Source organism: Simochromis diagramma, unplaced genomic scaffold (assembly GCF_900408965.1).
Source record: "Simochromis diagramma unplaced genomic scaffold, fSimDia1.1 OVJJ01000216.1, whole genome shotgun sequence".
Taxonomy (NCBI): Eukaryota; Metazoa; Chordata; class Actinopteri; order Cichliformes; family Cichlidae; genus Simochromis; species Simochromis diagramma.
The window spans coordinates 16,917,046-16,943,281 of NW_024386883.1; the positions used below are offsets into that span (position 1 = coordinate 16,917,046).

The 26,236-nt window shown below is 41.2% G+C and overlaps 1 protein-coding gene and 1 long non-coding RNA gene across 2 annotated transcripts; both read right to left on the reverse strand.

Moving 5' to 3' along the window:
• Window positions 1-1,688: 1,688 nt before the first annotated feature.
• Window positions 1,689-26,236, reverse strand: klf5l (Kruppel-like factor 5 like). Its single transcript, XM_040032517.1, has 4 exons — window positions 25,975-26,236; window positions 13,616-14,549; window positions 12,627-12,686; window positions 1,689-4,550 (listed from the first exon to the last, which is right to left on the reverse strand). The coding sequence occupies exons 1-4, from the start codon at window positions 26,113-26,115 to the stop codon at window positions 4,372-4,374; spliced, it is 1,314 nt and encodes a 437-aa protein (XP_039888451.1). The 5' UTR covers window positions 26,116-26,236; the 3' UTR covers window positions 1,689-4,371.
• Window positions 5,862-12,620, reverse strand: LOC120733977. Its single transcript, XR_005695935.1, has 2 exons — window positions 10,008-12,620; window positions 5,862-8,447 (listed from the first exon to the last, which is right to left on the reverse strand). It is a non-coding gene; the product is annotated as an uncharacterized LOC120733977 (long non-coding RNA).

The window sequence follows — 26,236 nt, forward strand, 5'->3', positions numbered from 1 at the left end:
ACACAAAGCGCGGACCCGCCGACGGATCAGAATCAGCGAGATGTGACTTTCTCACCCGACGGCACGGACACGGTCGGGGCTGAAAGCCGACAGCTCGCTGATTCTGATGTTTCGGCGGGTCCGCGCTTTGTGTTCACGCCCTTTTTGCGCAGATTTGGAAGCTGCAGGTTTTTATCTCTCACCAAACAACATTGACCGAACCAGCAGCAAAAGAAGCAGCAAACTACGTTTCACATAAACATCGTCATGAATTCCCTCTGACTTTTCCTGTTTTGCTTCCACCACGATAAAAATCACACTTCATGCACAGCTCTCTCTCTCTCTCATCTAAAAATCTGTTTTCTGCATTATTCGCTTGCTAGTTACGCACAAGTCTACCGTTGTTTACAGCGCTGTCGGCCGTTTTTTTCCTTTTACTTACTTCCGAAAAGAAAGCGTCATTTCTGATGTTCAATACTGAACAAATGTAAACTTTAAATTATGCAAAATTGCAAAACGCTTAGCTGTGTCTCTAATCAAACCTCTGTAGCTTTGCTTTGCTTCATGTCAGCAGCATCAGGTAATGTTCATATGTTGATTAATGGTTTTCTTTCGTTTTTGATCTACTGAAGAATATTTTTATAAAATCCCAGGAAAATCACCTTCACGTTTTTCTGTGTTTTAGCCTCAGCTACTTTGACACAAAGGCATCTGCTGTAATGCTTACACCTTTGATAAAGTCTCGCAAGTGTCAGTTTTATAGATCTAAAAATATGGAAATGTACTGAATTATAATATTTCTGACTGTCTGAGGCAAAATTTCCCTGATTCGAATCGAATGGAATTGAATCATGAATCGAATCGATTCTAGAAATCAGTGACGACCCAGCCCTATTTCTGACCACTTGATGAATGTGGTATTTACTGGTTGCTGTGTGGCGCTGAAGTGTTTGTCAGAGTGATTCTTCATTATAACAACTGTTTTTACAGCAGCGACACAAATAATCTAAAATGTGTCCACCAATTATTTCCTATATAAGAGTTTGGAAAGCTGGAAAAAATGTAAGAAACACCAGATAATCTATTATTTTATGAACATTTTTATTATTTTGTTGCAGCATCATTACTGCACAAACAAAAAGCAAAAATAAACCATTGTTCTTATTAATTGGAACATAAACAATTTGATAATTTTCTTACACACATTAAGTATCAAAACAAAATTAAACAAACTCACATACGGCTGATCTAAAATCCCATTATTTTAAAAAAAGGAAAAAATATCAATATTATAATAGGAAGTAAAACAAATATTTACAAAATCTTTCGATGAAGCTAAAACTACAGTATGTACACAGTGGGTGGTCAGAGCTCCCTTCTTTAGAGAGACAGGAGAACTTGTTCCTTGGGATGAAAAATAAAATAAAACAATCAGATTTGAAATAACAGGATGCGTTTCCCCTGCAGGGATCTGGGCCGAACCTTCAGCCTCTCGATACAAACAGGGCCAAGCTAAAATGACAATAAGGACGATGCGACTGTTTAAATGTTCTGGCATCACGCACCCGTTACAGATAAGAAAACACCAGTACGGCTGAGTATTTGCTCACAAAGTTTGTTGTTTTAAAAGAACAAAGAGGCACAGTGCTAATGGTATGAGACACCTGGGAAAGCAACAGCAGCAGTAGGGATTACAACAGATGTTTTTCCTTTTCAGCTGCTTCACTTTGAATGCTGCACGTTTCCACTGCAGAGTCTTGCACTCTCTGGCTCCACTTTGACAGCAGTTGTATTTGTTTTATATTTTAACCCTCCTGTTTTTTTGTTTTTTTAAGGGCTCATGACAAGACATAACAAAAAAAAAAACTAGACAGCTCTTAATCGTTTTCAGCTTTGACATGTCTGCAGACGGCAGTTGTTCTTATTACAGGATCCAAATTCTGGACCTCTGAAATGCTGCCGCTGTTACGTTCTTGGATTATTTGTTTAAAGAGAGTGGGTGTGCACGCACCGTTCACTTAGAAAAACCTCTTTGGTTGCAAGATTGTCGTCTTCTGTTGTAATAATCAGTGTAGATTTTGTACTGTTTTTATATTAGAGTACAATTTGTCTTTAATGTGCGCATTATACCAAAACTATGCTCACCAAGTATCAATCAATTCATTAATATCATTAATAACAGTCCCTCAAGGCGCTTTATATTGTAAGGCAAAGACCCTAAAATAATAATCTGAGAATGTAGTGGCCTCGCTTTAAATACGTTTAGATAAAAGGCTCAAGGAGAATCACAAAAGCCCACGAATTTCTTTACAGTTTGCCCCAGTTGAAAGAAATCTGACAGGTAATGTAAACATACTATACAGTAGACTTTAGAAATCTCCATCTCACCTATGTCATATAAAAAGACCCAACAGACCCCAAGTCAATATCTTTAAGGCTGTGTCTCTGTGATGAGGTTGTGCTGAAACTCTGTGGGTGGTGGATCTGGTCTGTGGAGAAGCAGCATGCTTGAAAAAAAGTGATAAAAACAGCCTGTAGTGAACTCTGCAAAATAAGGTAGGTAAACGTAGTGGGTGTATGCCTGCTGGTTTATAACTGAGGCATGAAAAAGTTCACTGCCACTGCAGATCAAACATTTCACTGCCTCTGAATGGTGAAAAACAAAACAAACAAACAAAAAACAGTATGAACTCCAGCAGCACTCCTGTTATTGATCAGCGCGCAAGATTTACTGGAAGACGTTTAAGTCTGTTCTGAACAGAAGCCGCACGAGGACACGACACAGCTGCTAATCCTTTTACCCTGAGAAGGTTTAGATCTCCACGAGGATCGTGTTTTCAGGAAGATGACTTTTAGTGCCGTTCACTTTACAGCATCCACTACTTGATAACATTTTTCCACGAATAGTGAAGGTTTCCCTTCTTTAGTGCTCAAGCATGTTGGAAGAGCACTGCTCAAAAACAGTGTGGGGGCGAAAAGCCTTCTATGCTTTCCAAATAAAAGTCAAAAAGATGCAACAGCCCTATCGATTAAATGCTAAGCATTCATGTGAATGTGCACTTCCTGTTCTTTCAGTTAACAGGGGCCGCCTGTGAGAGCGTAATGTACCAGGCGCACGGCGTATTAACAAACCTGATTACATAATAGAGCTATCCACCCATCTCTATCTTTCTTGGGTTGAAGTGTTGAATAAATACAGGACAATTAAGCAAAAAGAGAGAAAAAAAAAAAAAAGAGGGTGAAAAACAGCGCTGAATGGAAAAGGCAAGCAAACACCAAACTGTTGTCATAGGAGCTCCGTTGCCACGGCAACAGGTAATGTCATGGATACAAACATTGGCAAATTGCGCTGCTCCGTGAGCTCAACAGGTATTACCTGTATAGAAAAACATGCAGAACTAGGAGATGATTAACTTTTCCGTGCAGTTTTCTGATTCCGACTGATCTTTTTTTCTCTTTTCTTTCTTTTTGTTTTTTTAAAAGACCCTTGACCCTTCTACCACAAGGAAGTTTTGAAGTGGGATAAGACATTCGATAAGAAAAAAAAAAAAGTTGTCAAGTATAAATTTCAATACATTCGTCATATTATTAAACACACATACGCACACTTACAAACAAGTATGTACAGAGGACAGGCAAGTGTTTCCACCTCTTACTTACAGTTCATACCTCAATCGATAAAAGGCGGTGACAGAGGTGAAGATGATGATGATGTTGGCAGCAGATTTGTTTGAAAAGTTCATGTTGTTGTTGCTGGTGGTTTTCTTTTTTTTTCTTTACTCTTTTTTTAAAATGCAGCAGAAGAAAGTTTTCCAGGATTTGATCAGAGTCCCAAGTCCTGATTGCAAAGTCTGCAGGGAGGGATTCGAATGCTCGTGAGAGAGCATGTGATTTAGGACAAACTCCAAAATCACCACAGTGGTCGAATTTTTTTGCTAAACCGTCGGCTCTGGTGTGAGAGTTCAGCAAACTCTGCAGCGACTGACTGCAGACAGATTTCTATCTAACATGGAGCAGCTCCAAAAGTCTTGTTCTGTTATCATCTGCCTGGATCCCCTTTGCTGTTTGAACAACAAATGAAGCTAACCGGGTGAGAGAGCAGCTAGTAACTGTAAGGCCTGTTCACCCGACATGTTGACAACAGATACGCAGGTCTGTTATTTATTTAAAAACTTGTTGGTGTAGCACCTACGCTGGAGTTTATCCACGGGTAAACTTCACGTGCGGTGCAACTTTTAATTCGATTTTTGGACAACTCATGAAATTAAACACCAGAGCTCTTGGGGGTGGGGTGATTTTGGTTTTCTTTCTGACTCTTATAAAGCTGATTGGTTCAGGCGGCTGTCTCTTTATGCAATATGGAGTGTGTCTGTATATGCAGGTATATTTGGTTTAGTTCTGGTGACGCTTCATGTGCAGAGCCAAATGGTCCGAGCGTGAGAAGCAGCGGCTGCAGGCGATGCACTTGAAGGGTTTGGCCCCGGTGTGTTTCCGGTAGTGTCTGGTGAGCTCGTCGGATCGAGCGAAGCGCCAGTCGCAGTTGTCCCATGTGCATCGGTACGGCTTCTCGCCTGCAAAAAGAGAAGAGGAGAGCGCAGAGGCGTCAGCTACATACTTTAGGTTTTTTCTTAAATTTCTTAAAGCAAAGACAAGTTCGAGACATCAGTACACATCAGTCAAATGACCAACTTTACTTGAACACACCACAGAAAGCGATTCCACTTTCCCACACTCAGTCATTCAACATAAGTGCTAAAGAAAATTCCTTTAACATACCAGATCGTGTTTTCTATCAGATATAATTTTAGCTCGGATATTTCTGAGTGTTTTGATGTTTGGCGGTTTGTTTCCTGCTGTTTGAAATATTACAGTGATGTCAGCACTCTAAAAATAACATCCCTTCACAATAAGACTTGTGTGCCTGTATGACGTCTGTGTGTAGTTGTATTTCTAAATGTGGGGGGGATTGTTTGAATGGCAGTTAGCATGCACTTTTGGTGTTTACTGCTTCCTTCTGTAAAAACTCCTGTCTGACTTCAGCGAAACTAAACCGAGATAAAAATCTCATGAAACAGTGTTTCAGACAATGGGTTCAACCATTGTGACGGTGGTGTGCATAAAAACAAGTGTCAAATTGTGAAAGGAAAGTTTTGAGTTGGAAAAGTAAAAAAAAACTTGTTTTCACATGAATTAACAGAAGAAAAATGAAAAAGGACACAAAGAATTAAAGAAATTTTGCAAGGACCTTGCAGCAGTGTGTGCGTGCGTGTCATCCCAGCTCACTTTATGGACATTTTCAGCTACAGTTTCAATTATCAGACTTGGTGCATACGAGGGAGAAAGTTAAGAAGGTTGCTTTTCCTTTTTTTTTGTAAATATAACAGCAGCAAATCAAGTTTTTCTGCAGTAAAACTTGATGACTTCAAAGCATTAAAGATTAACGACCAATTTTCTGTGTGTTTGCATCATTCCTTTACATCTGAATCCTAAAGAAACTCCACGCAAACATCGCACCGAAACCATTGTCAGCACTGCAGTCTGTCTCCTCTCTGATAATATTTAACTGATGAGCGCCTGAATTAGATAAGCAGAAGAAAATGGATGGATGGAGCTCGTTTTATTCTATCAGCTCAACTTTATGTCATTCTGTCAACTTTCTAATGTGATTATCATCAAAGTATTTTGCCTTCACAAGAATTAGACTTGTTTTAATATCCCATCACAAGCGAGTGAACATCAATAAGACAGTTTATCTGTAACCACTGAAAGCGGCCTTTGTGTCAGGAGTCTCGGAGCACAGCACGAGTCGTTGTTACAGGTGTGGCAGTGTTTGATTGTCACACTGCACATTAATAAATGTAATTGTGAGATTGTACTTTTCCATTTTTTTGTTTTTGGAGGGGAGGTTATGGCTTTGTGCCATTTGCTGGAGACTGAAAACAAAATTGTTCAGAGGCGTGGATGTAAAAACGAGATTAGTGTTGTGTAACCCTATAGGCTCACAGCCTGCTTTGTTTTCATGTCATCAGTTGCTTTTTTTTTTTTTTTAAATCCATGTTTTAGAGAAAATTAAAAGGATTATTGGAGAAAGTACAACTTGAACTCTTGCAAAAGCACAATGTCCCTGAATTGTTGATTGTCTGGGACATAAATCATATTATGCTCCTATAATTATAAGGTAACAGTAGTGGGTAGTAATGGGTAAGGAGGTATAATGACAGAGAACCTGTAGAATGGGAATTCAAAACACTGTGGAATAACGAGTTAAGTAAATCTAGCACGACAGTTATCTTACCCCACCCAAACATGGACATTTCTCTGCTGTGCCGCAACGTGCTCTTGCCAAACAGTGAGCTAATCATCAACAAAGAGAAAAAAAGGCGCAGTTGAAAGGGTTGGTATGCACATGACAAGAGAGAAAGAGGGGGAAAAAAGTCATCTTTCATAGCCAAGGTGGAAATTAATGTTCAGGAATCAATGCGAGGCCTGAGCACAAACATAAGTGAAAAGGAGATAAGCAAACAATAAAGGTCTGCTCAGGCCAGATTCCTTCAACTTTGAGTCGGTGCTTTCCAAAAGAAGAAAAAAAAAAGTTCATGCCCTGATTAAAAGTTTAAATATGGCTTTTTCCTAAATGAAATGCCCCAGTTCCAGGAAAGTATCCAGACTAGATTTATTATTGGTTCCAATGCAGAATAAAAGCGATAGCTTTATACCTTGTACTGTTTGCTCACTGTCAATAGACTGTAGTGTTGTTGACATTCCAAATAAGCAATCCGGTAGATATTCAATGCCATAAAGAATAATTTCTAAGACTCTAAGTTCTGTCTGATAGGCTGAGGTAACCTATCAGGCAGTGTCGAGGGAGTGTGCCTCTCCTCGGCTGTGTGGGCCATCAAGTGCTCATTATTAGCATGGGCCCTGTTTGTGCTGATTAGATAGCTTCTGTTATTGACCATCAATCACCAGTGACAGCCATTAATGGAGTGAGTGGGTCCAAAGAGCAAAGGGCGGGCGGAGAATTTAGGTGACAGGAAGGAAATGCAACATTTTGTGCGTCTTATCCTAAAAAAAAAGTGTATTTGCAATTCACATTTCCAAATATTTTGTCCTCAGTTAGTCCAGCCACTCTTCTGGGCAGGTACAAGCTAAAAATAACAGGACCGCAAGTGTGCTAGCTCAGTGGATCATTGGGTTTCTCTATTATTTTCAAGCATCTTTACCTTAAAGTGCCTTGAGATTACTCATGTTCTTAACCGGCTCTAAATAAATAAAAATTAAATGATCATGGACACGTTAATGGATTTTAAACAATCCAACCAGCCCCGAAACCCCACATTACAGGCACTCCAGCCTCCTTTGAGGGCAATATCCTGTTTCTAGAGGTAACCACACTTGATGTGTGTGAAGAGGTGGAGTGCAAATGTCTCCATATAAAAGGTTTAGGTTCTCAACCCACAGGTGTGTTTGGTTTTCCTCTATAGCTGCGCTGATGAGGTGAAAAGCACAGACGCCTCTCTCAGACTATTATCCCTGAAAGCTACAGCAAACATGACGGTGAAATACGACACACACACACACGCAGAGCAAACAGACTTGACTGGTACATATATAGACGGTGGATAAAAAGAAGAAAAAAAAACTTGCATAGGATCCCTTCCTTTAGTCAAAGGGGGGGAAAAATGGGTTTGTGGGAGATTTACTACACATGCATGAGAAGGTAAAAACTGACACATCCATCATGTATTTGAACCTCATGCACTAGAAAAACTGAGCTTTGACAATACTGAGACATTTCACAAAGAATTTAACTTTTTTCTGGCTGTCAGCGCTGTTCAAGTGGAAACTGGAAATTTGCATGACTTCGCTGTCTATTTTTAAATCGCTTAACAGGGACGCTTCTTAAAAGGTACCAGTACTCAAAAGACTTCACAGGCATTTGTGTAGCTGTTTGATCAGGTGGCCGATTACAAACGGCAACGCCATTATCTCTCTCTTTCTCTAGAATGCACACATATATTAATGAATGCATGAAACACACACATTCAGAATCATGACAGAAACGTGTTGTGAAAACTTCTCTGATCTGGGTCTTAACTTGTGCACAAAACACACAAAACTGATTTTTCCAAGTTGTTTTTGTCCATAAAAAAAAACAACAACAACAACAGATTTTCTAACCTAATGCATTTCTATACCTTCTGCTTAATGTCATTGCAATGCACACTCAAGTAGAATATACCAGAAGTGTAATAATAACATTTTATAACCACCTCTACCTGGCTTTACTGAGTCAAAGAGCAAACATTTTCAGGCTCTTCAGGACGCCAATAAACTCTTTGTGGACCTCTTGGCTTTATCAGCTCACTCTGTGTTTGTAAAGAGGGCTGGAGGGTTCCCTAATCAAACTGATAGTATTTTACTCTTTAGACACACACATGTAAACACACACACACACACACACACAACTGCAAAAGCCAATGTGAAGAGCTGGAGTGGCTGCTGAGGCCACGGTCAAGGTTACGCCCATGAACCAGTGGGAGGTGCAGACTGTTATCACCGATGAGCACAGATAGCGATGCACTTAAACAATATTCACATCAGATGCTCCCTCAGGGGGTTCATGCCGATTGCCTCCACCGAGGGCACCTGGGCTACGGCCGCTTAGCTGCTCTTCCTCTTCCTCATTCAAATGGGCGACCTGTATGTGCTCCATCTTGTTAAATGTTGATCACAGTAGTGGATTACATAGCCCGACCCTTCCTCTGTATAAAATTGAAAATGACACACTAAATGCACTTTAGAGGAAATATTTTGCTTATTTTCCATAAGGTGTAATCTATGAAAAGATTGTAATAACAATATATTTTAGGGCTTCCTCTTGGGATATGTAACAGTCACGTGTCCTGTGGGATTGACTCTAATATATTGTGACAGCATCAATATATCATGGCAGTGTCATATCTTAAGCTATTATACAATTTCCAAGTCTAATCTTCAACATAAGTAAGCCTAACGTTACATTAGTCATTACACTTTACTCCTAAATATTATTACTTCATGTCCTGGTTTAGTACATCAGCACTTTATACCTCAAGATTTACTAACTTCCATTATTTGAATAATTATATCACCAAAGCAGCTACTACATATCTAACTAATCAGTGGTTATGAATTTGGGTTTCTTTGTCCTTTTGGTAACACTTTCTTTTAAGATCTTTATATAAGTATGAGATTATAGGGAATAAGAAGCTTATACACACTTATAGCACAATATTATGGTATATATTGTTTAGCAGTCTTGTAGCTGCAAAAGAAAAAAGTTAACTATTAATTACACATTATTATATAACCTTAAGCAACTTTATGATGTAGAGGTTAATGCCTTTAAGCTCACCAGGATTGAGACGTGATGGCTATTAGGAATAAGGAAGGAAGGAACAAAAGAAATAACATATAACGAACCAAAAATGTATATCTATGATTGAATTATAACCTCATTCGATGATGTTAATGGCCTTTATTATTTCCTATTATGCAAATGTGTTATTATTAGTCTTCAGTTTAGTTGTCTTATTATCTTTTTTGTAGTGGGTAACGAAGTAACTCTAAGTAACTATAGCTTATTAAAGTACCTTAAAGTTTTGCTGCAGAGGGACTGAAAAGTAACCAAAGATTTGGTCACATGTAAAAGTAAACTGGAGCCAAAAGGTCTGTGTACGAACATTAGACCATACTAGACAGACTAATACAGCAATTTCAAGTTTCCATTTCACTTAACATGCAAATCTTTAATCTGTGGGTGGGAATCTGAACATAAAGATCTTTACTTAAAGAGAATTTCAAGCTCAATGAGCCACCAGATTGTTGGACCCTATGTGTATATAGATTTAAACCCAAGCCCAGACCGGGGACCTGCAGTCTACAGCAAATGATTTGTTAGCAGTAAGTTGCAAAAGCACAAGTCTGTTAGCCTGGGAAAACATGACTAATGCTTTGTGAAAGACTTATAGAATATTGTATTGTACACACACACACACACACACACGCCCACCCAAAGGACTTCCTGATACTATTGCCTTAAGAAAAACAACTCCTGTCTCTCTGGCAGTGAACTGAAACAGACATAAATGAGGGATGATGTTTCACCACATTAAAGGTTCTGTGCCGGCAGACTGTTGATGCAACGTATGTGTTAATACCTCACAGGAAACCCTGTACGCACAGACTGACACCAGTCGTGCAGGCGTACATTACTATGTAGTTGTTAATGAGCCATCCCAATTAAACACTTTTGGGTTAATCGGGATCAATAACAGCCAGTTTGTCACCTTTGAACACCGTGAGTAGCTGCTGGTTCGGTGGTATAAAACGGTGGGAGACATGACTCTCGGTAAATGTCTCACTTTTGTTTTTGTGACTGGTTCATAGTTATACACCGAGTAAACAAACACTGCAATCCTATCAGTCCTATCTATCTATCGATCTACAGAATGTAAACATGGGTTTAAACTTGGCAGGTCCTGTTAAGATACTATGTGTAGATTAATAATGAAATAACAATAATCTCTCTAGAAAATAGATTCTTATCAAAGAAATTAAAAATAAAAATACATACAGCATTCTTTATGAGTTAAAGGTGTGGACCGCTTCTACTCAGACAGGCAAACAGAACCAATTATAGAAAGGTTAATGCTGTAATGTAACTTTAAAAAGGTCAGTGTGAAGTCAGTGGCAACTTTATAGTGTTTGGTTTATATTTAAGGTCCAATATTACGCACCGATTCATGTGTGTGACTAAGTTCAGCAACCCAAATAAATCTGAGAATAAAAGGGGGGCCTAGAACGCAGCTGTGAGGCACTCCACAAGCACAGTATGCAGATGCCTAATCAATAGATAAGCCAAGCTATTTTTAAGGCCGATGTAAAACGACTATCCATCCAGCAAATCACATTTGTTACGGAAATACACATAAAATAACTAAACCTTGTGTCACATATACTGTATTGTGTCATGATATGCCTCAAACACTTGCATTAGCTTTGTAAATTTCTTTTGATTTGCCTTAAACATTTCCTGGAGTTCAGAACAGTCGGTGCAATGTTTCTTTTACATGCTCAACTTATGAGTCATCAACTGAATGCAAAACAAGACCAAACAAGCCTGGTTTGGCCAGACAGCAAGCGAAGCCTTGCGGTGGGAACCGTGGACTGACCAAAACAAGTAAACCAGGAATCCTTGGTCAGTGACATGTCTGCTGCTGTGGGATCTGCTAACCGTGACGCACTCTTTGAAATGAATGCCCATGACTCCATCACGCACTCAGCCTACGTCCAGTTGCGGTCTGCTAGTAAGACGCATTTAGTAGCCGCATCGACTTGCCAGATGATTATAAGGATGGGACGTGCACTGCGAGGTGTGTGTGGGCATGTGAACGTCTTTGTTCTGCTTTGTAAAGGTATCTGCACGTGCCAACTCATAAATTCACTGCAAGTCACACCTCATGACACAGATCTAACGCACGTGGGCAGAACATGAAATTCGACATTGTAGGTCATAATAAAAGTGTCCGAATTTTGTCTACATTTGGTCATGATATCGTAACAAACTGCAGGTTTGGAGCCACAACCAAAAATACTGCTTAGCCAGTGATACAGTAAATACTGTAAAGGTTACTTTGTTTTCTTTTCACAAACAACAGGCGCTGAAACATGCGGCTGAAGCCACTGAGGTCCACACTTGTCAGCGTACTCTTTAATTGCTCTTGTTTTGTTTACCATTCTCACTGCATGTTTCGAAGCCCGTTTGTCTTTTGTGCTGCTGCATCCTGCTGCTTCAACAGCCCAACTTCCCCACTGGGATCCATAAAATTTCATCTTATCTATTTATGACCACAGAGAGATCTGTTTCTATTTGTCTGTTCATTCACGTGTTCACGCTTCGCTCTGTCAATATTTTCACACTGGAGGAGCTCTGCAGCTTTAATCGCATGAGTAAATCTTCAAAATCCAGGTCTGGGGCCTCTGGGAATTCACAGGTTTCATCTTACAGAAGGGAAATACATTGAAACCAGCCCCTCCGCCCCCCTGCTCCGTTCTCCGAACCCCCTACCTTCCTCCTCCTCCATCCTTCCTTTCAGGAACTGAAAAGCAGGAGTAACTGGTTTGGCCTTTATTTAACTGCGTGTCTTTCCTCTTTTTTTTTTTTTTTTTTAACCCTTCTTTTCTTCGTCCTACCCTCCTCCCTCGGCCCTTTGTTCTCTTTCACTGGGGACGCTACGTGGACAGGTATGAACATGTATAAACGCGGCGCAGAAAAAACAAAAACTCAAATATGTTGCTTCTGTGCCTTTTCTTTTCATTGCGTTTACCTTCTTCATCAACATCATCTCTATTATTGTTGCTGGGTGTATCGAAACTGGCGCCGACATAAAGCACAAATAAATAAGCTTAAAGCAACTGAACTTAGAGGATGACAAAGATGCATGACTGCAGCATGCTGCTGCTTCACCACCTACAGTGTAAAGTTAAAAAACTAACTTCCAACCTTTGAATGTTTGGTGAATCAATCCTAAATTAAAATTGGTATAAATTTGTAAATAACAGCAAAGACTGTATTTCAGCCCTCGGGGAGATTATTTTCTTACCTGTGTGTGTTCTTTGGTGTGCCTTCAGATGGGAGCTCTTTGTGTAAACTTTGGTGCAGCCTGTGAGGAAATAACAGAGGATCATAAGCCAGGAGGACAGCTGACAGGAGGACACAGCACAAAATCTGTCTTCAACATGAATCATTAGGTGTTTACTTACTCATAACATATTAAAAGTACACCGTTTGGATAACATAATGCAACATCTTGCTTCTAATTTAACTGCAAATTTAGTTGAATAGCAACAGGTTGTAGTCTTCACTGCAATGAACAGTTAAAGGAACAACGATAATATGTATTATTTATAAAACGAAGAGTAAAGTAACTGATGCAAAGTTTGCTTTCAGCCTGGTTTTTGCACATTTTCTCTCACAATATTAATGACTGTGAGGATTTCGTTTGCAGGTCAGAGCCGTGCATTGCCGAAAGATTTGCATGTGTGTTGCTTTGGGTATAGAGTTTATTTACATTCAGTGACACTGGGAATTGGACTACTTCGTGTGTGCAGATATGGGATTGACTGAACCATGCTTTGTGTGTCCCATTGGTAATTTAGAAAAGATTGTAAGTGAAGCACCGACTGCCCTGAGCCGGCAAAGTGTACCACTTTTCGCGCTTTCAGGTGATGTCACCAGTAAGATCCCAGTACAGCGAGACAAAAGCTGCCCCTGACTGGGCTTTGGGGGCATGCGGTGAGGCACAAAAATCAATGTGTTGCGTACATCCTGGTAAGCTGCAAGGTTTGACTTGTTCATGTTGATTTTGGAAACTGTTTTGCCTTGAGCATCACAATGGTACATACCGGTCCAGACAATAGGGCATGCAAATGAAAGTGAAGTCAGATAACGTAGTTTCATTTCACATCGGCTCATATTTTTATTTTCATTTCAGAGAATCGCTGTTAAAACCAGCTACGTGGGTTTACTTTCTAATGGAGAAACTTCAGTTGTAAACCATAGTTTATAGTGATATGGAAACAGACCACCCACCTGGGTAGTCGCAGAAGTGAATCCTCCTCTTCTCCAGCTCTGGGTTGTTTCGCCTATTGTATTTTGGACCTGTTAAGACACCCTGGCCGTGTGTCATCAGCATGGCATGATGAGACATCCCCGCTAGCTTTATTCCTCCCATACGCTGCTGGTAAGGGGGTGGACCCTGGGGTGCTAGGCTCAGCAGCTCTGCCTGGCCGTCTGGGCTTCCGGGCTGGGAATTTGGTGGCGAAGGCGGTAGGCTGTGTGGCGCTGTGTGCTGGGATGAGTTGTTTGGAGAGTGCTGGTAGTAGCCGGGATGATGATGTGGCAGTTGGTGCTCTGCCATCATGTAGTTGCCGTTGGTCGTCGGCAATGTGGCATTGCTGAGGTTCAGCATGGTCCTGCCGCTGCTGGAGCCGTGCGGTGAGGGACTGTTGTGCGATAGGGTCATGGTGAGGTCGCCACTGCTCGCGATGGGCATGTGGTAGACCTGCGGCTGTGGAGGTGGAGGTCCGATGTGAAGCTCTGTGTCCAAGTTTGGCTGCTGCTGCTGCTGAGATCCTGTGGTCACGCTCACCATTCCTCCAGCGCTCATGTCCGGTTTTATGAAAACGTTGTTGACTACAGGCGGCACGCTGAACACCGAGGTGAAGTCTGGAAGGGCCTGGCTGGTTGGGATGGAGCAGGGCACCTCCATCCCGGGTTCCGTCTTGATCTGCTGTGGCGTGAGGGTCTTGGTGTTGGGCCTGTAGAGGCCTGTGCGGAGGTGAGTGGTGCTGGGAAGGATGACGTTGATGTTGAGGCTGTATGGGGTGGCAGGTTTGTCCTCTGCGAAGTACTCGTCCACCACGGAGGCGCTCTCTCGTCTGTACTTCTTGTCGGTAGTGTCATTCGGGGTACTCAGTAGAGGACTGCTGTGCTGGGGAAGGTATTTGTCTAATTCGAGTTGAATCTGAAAAAGAAAAGAGACGCAAAGTTAACAGAAATACTTCAAATGTGTACTGAAACTAGGGGAAAAAACATTCACACAGTTATTTCACAAATATCCTACCACACCCTTTAAATAACAATACATCATAAGCTGAGATTTGCACATGACTGTTGCTGTTAAAACTCACAGATCCCACCCATCTACGACAGACTTCCACGTTCACAGTTTTGGACTCTTTTCATGTGCTTTTGAGTCCTAATCTGATCAGCGCTTTAAGAGATTATTTGGTGAACGTGGATGCAGAAAGTTACACCCATTCCTTGAAAAAGGAAACACAGCATTGTTGGAGGATGCTGTTTCTCCCAGCATCCTCCTTGCGTCATAGCTCACATTCCTGTTTCCTACTGAAGCTCAATGTCCTGACAAGCAGCCACAACTGACAGTTGGGGCAGATAGCTAAAAAAGGGAATTCACCTACAAGTAAACCTTATAATACTGTAGCCTCCAGGCCTTTAGAGTGCATCACACCTGCTGTGTGCTTGAATGATCATTCACTGACAATTATGCAGCTGCAGCAATAATCCTGGACACTGTCATATAAACATGCATACACTCTTACAGGTGATACACATTTAAAAACAAATGCTTCCCTGCTGAAAGCTGAAAGCCTTGCCCCTTTGCTTTCACTGCGCAGCAGGCTTTTGCCAGTAAAAATCCACTGGGACAAAGGAAGGGACGTGTTTTACATTTTCATTCCATTAGGATAAAGAGAAGAAGATGCAAACAGCCAACAGCGAGAGCAACGCAGGTAGAATTCCATAAAAAAAATTGTAAGGAAAAAAAAAATGCAAATAGATTCAAACCTTCAGTTAAGTTTCATTTACACAGTGGCAGACCAAGCACATAAGTAATCTAGGGTCACTTTACATAGTCTGTTCAAGTCTTGTCATCTTAAAGAAGCAAATCTGACAACTTCCCCGTGACCGAGCACTAGACAGAGAAACGTCCAATAGAATCACATTTAGAGAGGGCGACCATCTGCTGCAACCGGTTGGGAGAGAGGGAAAAGCAAAAAAAAAAAAAATTATTGAGAAACAACAAACAATACCAACAATGGACAGGCTGGCGGGGCCTGTAATCGTAGACCTGATGTACAGAATGAAAGAAGACAGAGATGAAAAAGCCCAGGCTACTGAAAGAGAAGACAAAACTAATGACGTGCAACAGTGCCAGGCAAATACCTGGAAATTAAAAGGATACAGAAGAGATGCACTGCATCATGGGAGGTCCCGATGGACGTATAGCAGCATAAATAAAGAGAAGGTTCCAGGCCATATAATCTAGTTCTAACTATAGGAGTAAAGAACTCTACTGGATCAAAAATGGTAAAGATGAGAAGGCAGATCATTAATGGCTTTGCATGTAAGGAAGGTTTTATATTTGATAATTAGTTTGTTAATTTGTTAATAACTCCCTATTATATAACTAGTAGCTAATTAGCTCTGTGTAAATAAGATGTGATTATCTGGTTCCGTGTAGTGACGGGATCCCCAGCTGCGCAGCGTTCTTGTTCCTAACAAGTTTCTTTTTCAAGGAACTTGTGATTTCTCAGATATCTCACAGTGATGCATATAGAAGGCATCCCACTTTAGCAATTCACTCACTAAAAGTTGCACGAGGAAGGGTATAAAACCCATTTTTCACCTTATACCTCATTCATTTTGATCCACAGTATTTACATCTCTATGACTGTATTTTTTATTTGTACTCCTCTCGCTAATTTAAAGATGGTGAGGTCTACATTAAAAAAAAAAGGCTTGAAAGTTGGAGGAGGCCAAGAAAATTGTAAAAGTGAGACACTGTATCGGTGTCTGCTACACAGGTTTTCAATGCAACAGGTAGCATTTATCATTACAACTACCAGAATGTCTGCTGGAGCACAAAAGAACCATTTTCAGGTGACAGGATGAAACAGGCAGAGTGAAGAAGAAAATAAACTGCAGATATTTTCTTCTGATTAAGTAGAAAACATTTGATTTTCATCCAAAGTGCACCTTGGCACCGTTTCTCATTTAAAGTCTACATGTGGACTATTGCTCCTTCAGAGGTGCACAAGCTGTCAAACAAAAAAAGGATCTAGACTGCAGAAGCCACACACTGTGTCTACGATCATAAATGCACGAAGCCGTTTAATGCAGGCTATTTATGTGCTGTACATATGCATGCAGAATTTCATACTGTTCATGCACACCAACTTACCGACAAATTAAAGTTCACACGAGCATGCTAACACACACAAACAGGTAGAGAGTTGGCTCCATGGGTGTGGCCGACAGTCTGATGCACGAAGAAGAGGAGGAGGGAGAAAAAAAAAAAAAGGGGGAGAAAGCACTCACAGCTAAACCAAAACAAAGGCTGAAGGCTTGAGAAAGGTGCAGTGAAACCTAAACACTGTCAGGTAAAAATAGACCTGCCAGACAAATCTGATCCGCACAGTGACGACAGATATACACCCAGGATGATGGGAGGGAGGAGCGACCAGGTTAAAAAGAGAGGTGGGGGTGGGGGGAATCAGGAAGAACAAAGGTCCGGAGAAGAGAAGGAGAGAAAGCCACGTGAGCGGTAAAAGTGATGATTAATTCTGAAAGTGATAGTTATGTCTGAATGAGTGCAGCTAATCTAACGGGGACATCTGATTAGATTCAAAGAGATTGGAAATCTTTACAAACAAACTCCAGAATAAACTCACAAACTCAAACCAAATACTGCGCTCTGCCAGTCACTGAAACATAATGTTCACTGACCAAAAACGTGTTATTTCAGCACCAGTTATAGTGCTGTTTGGGGTGATTCGAGATTGGAAGACAAGAATTATTTTAACTGATCTCGACCCGATCGGTGGGAGAGTGAATTCCATGAACTACGCCCCTTCCGTGGGAGATCACAAATCCACAGCTCGCAGTAAAATCCCGCTCTGAAACGAGCCATTTGGGACAAATGACCTAATGAGGTGCTGATGCGTTGGAGGTCATGTCCTGCAACTGAACAAAAGAGCAGAGCGGGCTTGTTTCAATGCGCTTATTCTGCAGCGCTGCTTCAAGTGCCAGCCCCATCATCACACCAACACACACACACTCTGCTAATAAGCTGTTGATGTATTTGCACACACAAACCATGGGTGGTTATTGGTCTGTGTGCACTTGAACTTGAGGAATGTGTGTATGCTGCATGAAAATTTCTACTACGTGCAATTCAATTTACTTAAAAGGCGCATCCCTGTTTTTACTGATGGTGGGTAACAATTAACAACAGAAACAATAGGCAAATGCATGAATTAAAGAGGCACAATTAAGAAGGGAAAACTAAATCTATGATGAATTCCAAATGAGCAAAACTGATTTTACAGTGAAACCGAGTTTTGGCCAAATGCACCAGTCGCTGAAGTGGTTTACAATAGAAATGCCTATCATGCATTTCAAACAGCCTCGATGCAGTGATTAGTACTATAAACATGACAAGAACATAAACCTGAGGGCGGGGAATAAATGGAGTATTATTTGTGTCGTGTACGTGGGTTCTGATTTTCTGTTGGCTTATTCTTAACTTATTATTCATTGTGATTCTTTTCTAATCCTCGCCAAACAAACTCAATAAAAAAAGTCATTGTATAACGAATAAGCATACTCGTTGTGTGCGGGTTTGTCCGGCCTTGTGTTTGAGAGGACGAAACAAAGTACTAAAGACTGGCGTGAGCGGCGTTCCGTGCCTTTTTTGCATATTGCTATATGCACATGTCTCTGTGTGTACATTTGTATGTGCGTATTACTGTTAGAGCGTGTTTCCTGCAGGGCTAGGATAGATGGCCGCCATTCATCGCCGGTAAACTGCCCTGTCATCAGTGGAATCTGAGCACCTGGTGAAACGAAAGTCTTGGGTATTTACTGAGGGGGAGAAAAAAAGTGAAAACAAAAACAGACTCTCTGTTTCCTTCTGACTGAGAGCTCCTTTCACGATGGGACACAAACAGGTTCTGTAGTGCCGGGGTGCTGGCAGCTGTCACCTTTGGGTGCCCTTGGTCATGTCCCCTTACTGGACTGATGTTGATCTGTCTTCCTGTCAGCATCTGTACGCTGATACAAACACAAGCAAACTCTCCATATGCTCTTTTCATGAAGGCATGAAGAGAAAGGTTAGGGCTCTCATCAAAGAACATTTACAGAGAATACCAGCTACTTGGAAATGCACAGAATGTACATATTTTTAAGTTGACCAACTTTGAAAGAGCTTTAAAAATGCAATCGACTTAAAACGAGTCCCTGCCAAAAGCAAGAACTCTCCTGTCTCGACTCTCACCAGACTTCAGGAAAGGTTTAACGTTATCACTTCAGCCCCATAAACAGGGCTAAGGTTAAAACCCTCTCCTTTGCATAAGAGGACGTATTTCCTTCATTTGCCCTACAACTATTCTGGGTTTCTCTTTTGCCTTTAATTCATTAACAAGAGAAGCACGGTGATCTCAAAGGAGTCCAGTGGTTTACAGTTCAGAAAGTCTTTTGTTTTATGTGGTAAATGAGGAGAATATCTCTCGGCAAAGACTGAGTTGGTTAATAATTGGAGAACATGTATAACTGTTCTGCTATGAATCCTTCTGCCTGATAACAACAATCTCTTATCAGCTGTGTTCAGGTTTATGGGGCAGAGTGGGAGTTTCCACACTTCTGGCCAATTTCACGTCCATTCTTAAAGGCCCACTGTATCCTTTAAGGCCGACTAATACAATGAGCAAAAACTTTACACTACTCATCAGTAATAATGTTCACACATAGCAGCATATACTTGCCTTTGGACTTGTTGGTATTTTTCCCTTCACAGTCACTGCAACCTCAAGTTTCCATTCATTATGAAAATTAGCCTTCAGAATCAAGCTTGCGTGAGGCTCTAATACACTGAACATATCTGCAGTCATACTCAAGCTGGTATGATTTCAAAACATCCACATTCTTTGCTTCTTAGCTGTAAGGCATACCTTAATATAAATATTGTTATTCATCTCTAAAATATCTGTGAGATCCACCACACGCATGCCAGCATCATCGAGAATAGTGTCGTTTTCCGCCTGCACAGAGTAGCCGTGTGAATCCTGATTCAAACCCTGAAAGCCTCCGAGCTGCAGGGTCAATCCCCCTCCTCCTGCTAATTGCAAAACAAATGGCTTCGTCTGTACGCAAGTTTTCTTTTATGGCTTTCAGGAATGCAATGGTCGTTCGCCTTTGGATCTCCATAAAAAACAGAGCTCTGCGTCAGGGCTCCCTGGCTGGGAATCAACAGAGCAGAAATCATGACAAGGTCATCAGGGCAACAACAAGACCTTTCATACCACGGTGATGTTTTATTGGCACGGATGATCACAGAGAAATAGAAGCGTGTTTGACTTCCCAAGAAAGTGACGAGCTTTCCAGGGTAAAAGTGGCAAAGTGAAACAAGCCAGCAGAATTTGCTTTGTTTTAAAAACGTACTGCCTCACTGCTTTAGTAACATCTGAAGATGAGTGAAGAGGGCGAGAAATCTTTCGATATTCACCCAAGTGCCTTCTTTAGTGTCTGATTTCCTTACCTGGATGTTTAAGCATGCGTTAACTATTGCACAGTTTGGTTACAACTACATAATCTGGAAAATTTGGGGGTATTTTATATGCCACTGATGATGTGGCATAGCTAATAAACTGTATATACAGACACACTACTATACTGTATATGCTACTGCACTGACACATAAAATTGCAAACAGTAATTTTGAATAAGGACTGTTTTTCTTGGTTTACAGTTCTGAGGTAAAAGAGGGCAAAACCGATGTTTAGGCAGAATCCTCAGGAACCCTTCTGTGGTCATTGTTATTTTATTTACATATCTTAATTTTAGCTCTGCTTCTAGCAATGACCTGCAGCATGAACTAGCACTTATAAGTCTCTGTCTTTGCTGTTAATCATTGTGTAAACCTACGCCGTTCTGAGGCAAAGTCTTTGGAAAGGAAATAACACTTTCCTTATATTCCTGTTACCACTTTGCCCAAACGGTGACCTTTTTCACACGTTATCCTATTTCTGTCTCTTATTTCTTATCGGTCTTTGTTCCCTGTTCTTCCAGAAAATGGTCTCTCAAGATTAGCCGGCAGTTGGGTTGAAGAAACTGAGGAAGTCCAGTATCTCACTGCGTGTTTAGAGATAACAGAGATTTTTTTTTTTGTCTCACCACAAAATGATTTCAGCTTTTGTTTTTCCCTCACAAAAGCAGTTTTGACTGTTTTTCCAGACGAGCGAGAGGGTAAACAGTGGTGGTCATTAAAGAGATTTTGCAGCTTCGGTAGATGAGTTTGCAGACAATAAGCATTAGGAAATGGCAGAATATGACTGTCTGCGGGCAGCATGTGTTGTCTGGTATGGTAACACAGCCGGGCATGATGGGGAGAGCTGACATCAGCAGACCAAACAAAGTGAACAGAGCAAAGCATGAGTCATGCTAGGAATTGTTCCTAGGTTTCTTGTTGCTCTCAGATGCAGTGTGATCAGACTGATTTATGGGTGTGAATACAATAAGGTTTATTAAAAAGAGACTTTTGAACCTACAATGTATTTTCCCATATGAATCAAAGGCGTTTGCCTTTAGACAACCTGTTTATTGATATGTGGCTACAAAACACACAATGGCAATCAACAGCAGTGACGGTTGAGTAAACAAAAAAAACCCCAAAAGACACAACTGGCAGTTAGGTGAGCACAATAACACGCATGTTATAGATGAAAAAAAAAAAATCAATAAATATACGAGTAGAAGAAGAGTTCCTGGAACTAGATAAATTTTAAGTTCACTTTAGATAGAGACAAAAGAAAATCGTCCTAGATTTCTCAATAACGCAAATAAAAGTGTTTCCCCACAGCAAACTTCCTTTCACCGATCACTGTAGGGATCCCTGCAAGTCGAAACTCGTAGTCAGCAGACACTTGCCCAGATGCAAATTCAGCTGCATGTGTTGTCCTGGAAGTCAAATCATTAGTCAAACCAAAACCATCTCAGACCTCAGCTGCATGTCAGCTGCGAGGGCCATATAAAGGAAGGGTTGTGCGACTATAAACTAATGGGGGAGACCGGGGTTCACAAAAGAAGGCAAGTCTGGTCAAAACCATGGCACAGGAAGGATACACCCAAACACACCACGCGTATCCCAGGAGGTACAACTAAAATATTTATAAAGCCGTATCTGAATATTGATCTTCAGGAAGCATTCAGCGTGACTGGCGACATGCTCTTGATCTGTGCTCCATTAAGTTATTCTGTAACCTACCCTGTCGTCTGCGCGCAGTCATACAGGAAACCCACAGGTGATATAATGACAAAAGAATCTGGAAACAAGTTTCATATCGGTTACTTATTCCGGTATTAATACTTAAGAACATGAACAGATTTGTTCAAGTTTTTAAAAAAACGCAGTGTGTCAGAAGACTGACAAAGACACAAATGATGCCTCAACAATACCGTAATGAACAGTCAAACCTTAGCTGAAATGGTGATGCCTGTAAGGACTGGTTCTTTTCTAATAGTGACACATCATTTACAAGAGAAAAACGCACAGCTTTTCACCCTTCAAGCTTTTCAGATTTGTGGTTTTGCAACGTAAATGAAGAATTCCTTTCAAACTCATCAAGCAGATTTATGTGCAGGCTGAATAAATGCCCGTGTAATCACAAGGAATGTATGGCTTTTAAAGAACTAGTCTCAATATGCTTAAAGTAAATAGAAGGAGAGGATACAGCACGATGACAACAGTAACAAAGGGATAATGTTAAACTATTAGTGTTTATTTGTAACACCAAACTCAAGAGTCCTGTGCTCACATGATAAGTTTCTGTATATAAAAAAGAAAGTGTGCAATACATGAAAAGGTGTCCAAAATATGCGGGCACAAAAGAGGTGGGTGTTAATAGCCGAGACTAGTAAAGTTGTGGGCCATTTTCGAGGTAGTACGCAACTGTGCATGAAAGTGCACAATGACAGGGAGTTAAGTTCCGGAAATCAGCCATAAAGTGTCTACATAGGCCCACGTTAATGTTATGACGGCATTTCGCTGCAGAGTCGAGAGTCCAGAGAATAAAGTCCAGTTATCAGTTATGAGTCAGGCCAGAGAAAAAGAGCACGGATCTGCAAAGGAGTACGAGTATCCATGAATTATCCAGAGAGCTGGACTTTAAGGTTACAACGTGGCATTTACAGTGGTGGTCCTTAAAGTTATTAAAGTGATAGTTTTTAAATATAGAATTCTTTCACCAGCCTTGTCAAGCAACTACAGTTTAAGCAGAAAGCATGCGGTTAACCAATGATCTCGAATCCAAACCTCAAGTTAGCCACTAACTTCTGAAAACAAGTCAAGTTTTTGCTTTAGTTTACCAAAACAGAGCTAAAAAGATCAGCTGGACCCAGACTAGCTTTAATGAATCTTCTGTGACTTATTAAAGAAGACCAAGCTGCTGGATCTGCTTTGAAACATTTTCCAAACAGCACGTCTCAAGATCAGTGAGTTCATTCGCTAATTTTTTTTATGGCTACAGAAAAGCAACACTATAAACAACAAAGGGGAGAATATTCCAGCCATTCGAAGTCCTGGAGTTCGACCATTCCCACTGAGTTTTCATTGCCACCGTGACTTTCTCACGAGGTCGACCTTTATCATCCTCTCTTTTGCCTCTGGGCAGCCTGTGGACATGCGAGCCCTGCTCAGACAGGTCGGGCAACGTACGTCTGTCACGACATCACTGGAGTTAAGCTCTAGCATAATTCCACAAAGACCACTGCATGTTACAGCAATGAGCACCAAACAAAACAGCAGCTGAATTCTGGCTGCACGAGCCAAACATTGACGCAACCGCCGAAAGTGACACAAGTCACACTGTTGGAGAAAACAGTGGCAAAGTTGATATTAACAACTATACTTCTACGCTAACCTTCATAGTTGATCATATCTGGAACCTAACAAACAAGTCTCGCTTTTTTGTCTTGTGATCGTCTCAGTGACTGACAGTTTAAAATCTACGCTTCTTTTTCTGGGTTCACGCTTTCAGACATTTTACATTTCAGTTCATGGAATTCTACAAGAACACAAACCAGTTTAGGTTGTAAAATACTTTAGTTTATGGCAGCCATTGTGCTCTAAATACATCTGCAGGAAGATAGGCAGACAAGGTAGACCGTGTTTTCCAAGTCGTACAGAAAACTGGATGAAAATCTAAAAAGATTACTAAAAATCAATCACCCACACTACCCACAGTTGCCTTATCCAGTACCTGAGCATGATGGCTTAACTCAGAGTACCAATGTTTGTCCCAGCATCTCAAAACTTCTCTGCTCCTTTTCATGGACACACAATTGAAAAGAGCCATCGCGGAGCACGACAGGGTTCATCATTTTAAGCTTTTTGCGGCTACACACAGTGCTCTCACATGTCTTAGAGGTTGATTACTTCACACAGTGATTTTCATTGAGACAGCTGTAATAGAGGAAACGCTGGTGTCCTGTGCTTCGTGAGCCCGCTCCTCATGTGCCATGCCCGAGTCCAAGCCCACCTTTTCAAGCAGGCCAGGGCTCTGTACTCTTAACTGTGCTTGGGCAGGGTAACGATCCCCAAGTGTAGGTAAACGATTAAAGAAAGCGATTCCTTGCCCAGTATTCTCCCTCTCAATTAAGTTCATGAAAATCTAGCTTTTCAGTTTTAGGGTAATCCTGTCTAAAAATATCTGCTTTAGCACTGCCTTGTTTCTGGAATAACTAACTACTAAGCAGGCGTAATAGGCGATGGTCATTGTTATATAGAATAAAGATTTTTTTTATGTATAGTTTTTGATCAGAATATATAAAATAGTTCCGTATAGAAGAGCCACAAAACATAAAGCATCACCACTGAAAGTTCAGTGATGTGGCTGGTCAGGCAAAAACTGAAGCGGCATAACCTGAAACAAATGATCTGCCATTAGAAAATCTAATACAAATATTTTCCTCCATAGCACAGCAGCACAATGAACTTCATTCAAGTTGTACAAACATGCAGATATCTAAATGGTTGATGGCTGTGGACAGATGTTTGCACCCGTCTAGTAGCAAAGCCCACTGAGCCTTTTCAAAAAAGCTTTTAATGTATGCTTTACTCCCATGTTTGCCGAAAGGCACAGCCTGAATCCAGCCCACTCTGCTAATGATGTTTCAGGCTGAACCTATTGCGTGCAGACACAGCCTGTGAGAAACGTGTATCATATCCGCATATATGAACCTATGGAATAAAAGCCAGGAACAGACCACAAACATCTTTAACCTGCCAAATCCACTTTGGCTATGCTTTGTTGGTCACGTGCAGCTGGCAGACTGGCTTTAGCCTTAGGTCTGTGGATCAGCTTCTTGTTTACCAAATATGTGGCAGGAGACCAAACTCAGCACCATACAAAGGCGTTCGGTTTCTGTTTGTGCTCTGCTGCGATCACGCAGGAACAACACATGCTTCACAGCCATTTAACTTTAATGCCGTCGTCATGTCTCTGCTGTGAATAGTGTACTGTTTTTGCATTTATGATTTTCTGAAAACAATTAGGCACCCCATGTATCTCGTGTATATATCTACATAAACCATGAGATGCTTGCTGGGAATTTCAGGAAGTATCCCCAGAAAGCCTTGCACAGTGAGCTCTCCAAAGCACTGCAGTGATTAATATAGAAGAAGCTGTTTTGCAGAGTTCTCTAAATTTCAACCTGATGCTATATCACGTGACCAAAACCCCAAGATAAAAAAAAATATACAGGTAGGGATGGTGAATAAAATTTGAGGAAACAAGGTGTAATGTGCACATGTACTCAGCTTCACTTGTTAATGTAAAAGATTTTAAAAATAAACATAGCAAACATGTATGTAGCTTTTCATTTAACAGCATATAGAGAGCAAAAACAACTGCCAACAAGGGCAGGCTAGAACACCTGGTATTGCGTCTCCAAAAGTATATTAGCAGGAATGTGCATGGCTTTCCCCGCTGTATCCACATAAAACCTTCTAGTATATGATGAAAAAACCGCATAGCGCATCAAGTTGCCACAAGTTTCTCCAAGCTGCAATTGTTTTTAACCCATCAGCTGCGCCTCTATGCAGGACTTCTACCTGTTGCCTGCCCGCCTTTACAGGTGAGCTGCTACATGTCACATGAAAAAGCAGCCTGATAAACACGACACACATTAGCCCCTCAGCCAGTTACATGACTATTACTGTTTGCTTATGCCAGAAACAACTACGTGTTGCCTAAAGCGGCACGTGGTTCCCATCCTCTGCGAAAAGCAGCGAACACCTTCAAACTCTCAGGTAGGCCGGATCTCCGGCTCTCCTGAAGCCCGGCCGCGCTCAGCGGGTTGGGGGAGATTCTTACCGCGGGCTTGACGTCCTCGAACACGGACGTGTCCTCGGCGCCCTCCGCTCCCGACATCCTCACCGGCTTCAGCTGCGTGAAAACCGCCCTTTCTTCAGTCGCGTGGGGCGGATTCATGGCCAATCCTACACTCGTTGCCATTAAAGTTTCTGCTTAAACAAGTTTATCTTTTTTTCAGAATTTGTTTTTTAAGTGCATATACAGTTACTAACGTTAATAACGCCCTACTGGAGCTGAATGCTATGGTGTAATCCACAGCCCT